General features: G+C 51.3%; 1 protein-coding gene across 1 annotated transcript in view; it reads left to right on the top strand.

The window, feature by feature from the left end:
• The first annotated feature begins 614 nt into the window (after positions 1–614).
• Positions 615–3141, top strand: part of HACD3 (3-hydroxyacyl-CoA dehydratase 3) — an 8983-nt gene continuing 6456 nt past the window's right edge. The window contains 4 exon segments of the mRNA XM_010170720.1: positions 615–834; positions 996–1069; positions 3051–3139; position 3141. The exon segment at position 3141 is cut by the window's right edge and continues 69 nt beyond it. Coding sequence (XP_010169022.1) covers positions 615–834; positions 996–1069; positions 3051–3139; position 3141 — 384 coding nt within the window.

The raw sequence follows: 3141 nt of genomic DNA, 5'->3' as shown, positions 1-3141 counted from the left end.
TCCAGCACCTCCATCTCTTTTCCTGTAGTATCTTATCTAATAAGAAAAAACCCACCCCAGCCTCCCCATATTTAAATACCAGTGACATTTCCATATGTCTTTGCTGTCCTGTCTCAACTGAAACCCAGAGATAACTGGCAGCAATATTTTTTTCCTTTCACAAAGACCTTGTTTGCAGCTGTTATCAAAGCTCCGCATCGGGAACTCAATTTGAAAGGTAAAGCAGATCTCTTCCTAAAAGCTGGTTTTGTTTCAGGCAGGCGGCTGCACGTGTCCTCACTGTGGAGCTCGTGCTGGTCACCGTGTCAGGGCAGCTGGTTTTATTTGGGTTTTCTCATTTATTTGGTGGGTTTTTTTTAAGATGCATTGTCTAGGAAATGCTGCCTCCCCGGTGAGCCACAGCCAGGGCTATTTGATAGGGTGTTGTTGCACATCGTGTTCACTTCAGGATCAGTTTACAGCGTGGAAAGGGTGGAAATGAAACTCAGGAGCAGGTTTTTGGAGCCCTTCCGGGGACAAAACCTGCATCTGTGGGAAATGAGAGATGAAGGGACCCTCTGAGAGAGGAGGGCCCCCCCCTGCCGTTGGGAGGGGGCTCCCCACATCCCGCTCCTATGGACCCACCAGTGATCAGCCTCCCTGGGATCCTGGATCCCCCAAAGGGCATCCAGCACAGGGGATGGCCAGTTGGATTCAAGCCTTTGGGGCCCCTCTTTTTGGGAAGCTCACGTGCTGCCTTCCTGCGAGCGAGGAACCTTTTCCAGCGCCATCCAGAGCTGCAGCAGCTTCAGCTGCTGACTCCAGCGACCGCACTTCCGAGCGATGTTCTGGGCTGTTTGTATCTTCCCTGTTATTGTTTGGTTTCCTCTTGCCTCCCAGGAAGGCAGGAGGAAGCAAAAACTGCTCAGTATTTCTGTGTATAAAGCGTCCTTTGCAGGTGGGGTGCGCGGAGCTGGCTCAGACCTTCACACTGACTGTTAATTCTTGTCTTTTAGCTCAGGGTCATGGTGCCAAAGGGGACAACATCTACGAATTTCAGATCGAGTTCCTAGAACCGGTTGAGCCTAAAGTAGGTATTTTTATTTTTCCAACTCTTGCAAAGAAAAAGTACTTTTTTGAAAAACTTGAAAGGCAAATTGCTGTGCATTAAGTCCATGAGGTGCCATTCAGATTTTCCTGGTGACTCTGTAACTGCTGCAAACTAAAAGCTGTCTGTGGCATTCCTCTGTCCCAGTGCCCAGCCACCATCCTGCCTTAAAATGCAAATCACCTCACTGGGGACAGCGCCTGCGTGGCTCAGCTTTAATAAAACCAGGACCTTCTATCTATCAACAGTAGTTGTCAATTTTTTTTTTTTTTAAGGATTTAAAGCAGCAAAATAACGGGAGAATCTGGCAATGTGTTGTCTGACACAACCTTGACTGGGAGAGCAGGGGAACACTGCTGTCAAGTGTCACTGTGATGTTTCCTGGCTTCTTTTGCAGCCTGACAAAATAAAGTCATGAGAACTCGTGCAGATTTCTTAAGTTTCTGGTACAGACACACTGCAGCTCCTGTTGCAGAACCTTTCCTGACTTGCTGCAGCCCCTCTGGGTTACTCGTAGTTGGCTGTAAAGTTTGTCTTTACTTCTCAAAGCTGTTTGGAGCACAGGAAAACTCTAAGCTCTGCTCTGAGTGCAGGATTTGTGCTGCTTGTTCCTGGCTACCTGTTGGGGATAGGTGCAGTCAGACTGGGAACCACCCTCGTTCCCCTCTGCTGCTTCAACAAGGGAGGAGACCGCCGCAGGGTGAATTCCTAGGGTCTGGCAGCAGGAAGGTTTCTTGTGTGGCTCCTACCAGGTATTGAGTGGCAGACAATGAACATCCCTTGGTTTCAGGATCCGGTCACCAGTTTGTCATCTGTCCTGTAAAGCAGCAACTGCCTGATCCACAGCGTGGGGAGAGGTGTCCACCACCAGCCGTGCTTGTCCCCTGGGCTGGCAGACACGGGCTGTGCTGGGAGCCAGGCCTGGAAGACGAGCCCTTGCCTCTGCAGAGCGGCCTCCTTCCAGAAGTCTCGTCACTCCGAGTCACTATGGAGGGGCTGGAGGAGAATCGACTCCATGACATCTGTGTAACTGTAGATGGTTGGGACTAGGAAGCCTTGCAGTCTGGGGTTTTCTCTTTTAGCTTTGATGTGCACCAGGAGTGCCTCTTGCTGGTGCCAGGCTGGCCGCCAGCAAGAGATGGAGCTTCCAGCAGGCAAGGACCAGTCGTTGGTATCTGTAAATCACAGCTACAGCCTTCAGATGTCCCAGGAGCATCCAGACAGCCTTGAGAGAGCAGTGCTGGTGTAATGTGCACAGTTAGGAGTGCAGCTCGTGGCTCTTCTGCACCAGTTCCAGCTGGTTTGAGAGGTGGTCCCCATGCAGAGCAGCCTGGGGTAGGCTTGAGGTGCGGAGGGACACGATGGTGGCAGTAAGGGTGGGCACCAAGGGGACAACACTGCGCTGTGAGGATGGAGAGGTTCTGGGGTGGCATTATGCAGAGTGTGGCCGTGGTGGAGAGGCTTGGTGTGGTGGCAATGACCACACTGCCAGGTCCATCAGTTCACCATTGTCTCCAGGTGTTTCCTAAGGCTCTTCTGTAGCAGATGTCACATGAGGTCCCCATTTTGGACCTGTACCTGTGGCTGATGGTAGCATTATTGTTACTATTGGCTAGAGGAAGTGGGTGGCTCACAGTACTAAATGCAAGAAGGTCTAAAGCCAAGATCATGGGTTCTGCCTAGGAAAGCTGGTGCTGGGCTCTGCGCTAGCTCTGGTGGGACACAATGGTGCTGTGCAGTATGGGCAGGCTTTCAAGGTGCTTATCAAGTCCTACAGCCATCCCAGTTGCCATCTTCAACTGGGCTGCCCTTTGCTTCCCTGCCTTGGGCAGCAGAGATGCTTGTGCTGCAGCAGCCCACGTCATCCCTGCTTCCTTGATGAGGAGACCTTGGGTATCAACTGAGTCTCAGAACTTGTTTCTCAGGACTTGTGCTGATGTATGCTCCTGTGTCTGTCCCTCAGCCTGTATACAAGGTGACTCAAAGGCAGCTGAACATCACTGTGCAGAAAAAAGAGAGTAACTGGTGGGAGAGACTCACCAAGCAAGAGAAGC

This window comes from Antrostomus carolinensis, unplaced genomic scaffold (genome assembly GCF_000700745.2).
Source record: "Antrostomus carolinensis isolate BGI_N321 unplaced genomic scaffold, ASM70074v2 scaffold7816, whole genome shotgun sequence".
NCBI classification, from domain to species: domain Eukaryota; kingdom Metazoa; phylum Chordata; class Aves; order Caprimulgiformes; family Caprimulgidae; genus Antrostomus; species Antrostomus carolinensis.
The sequence above is the reverse complement of the archived record's forward strand: the minus strand, read 5'-3'. Positions and strand labels throughout refer to the sequence as shown.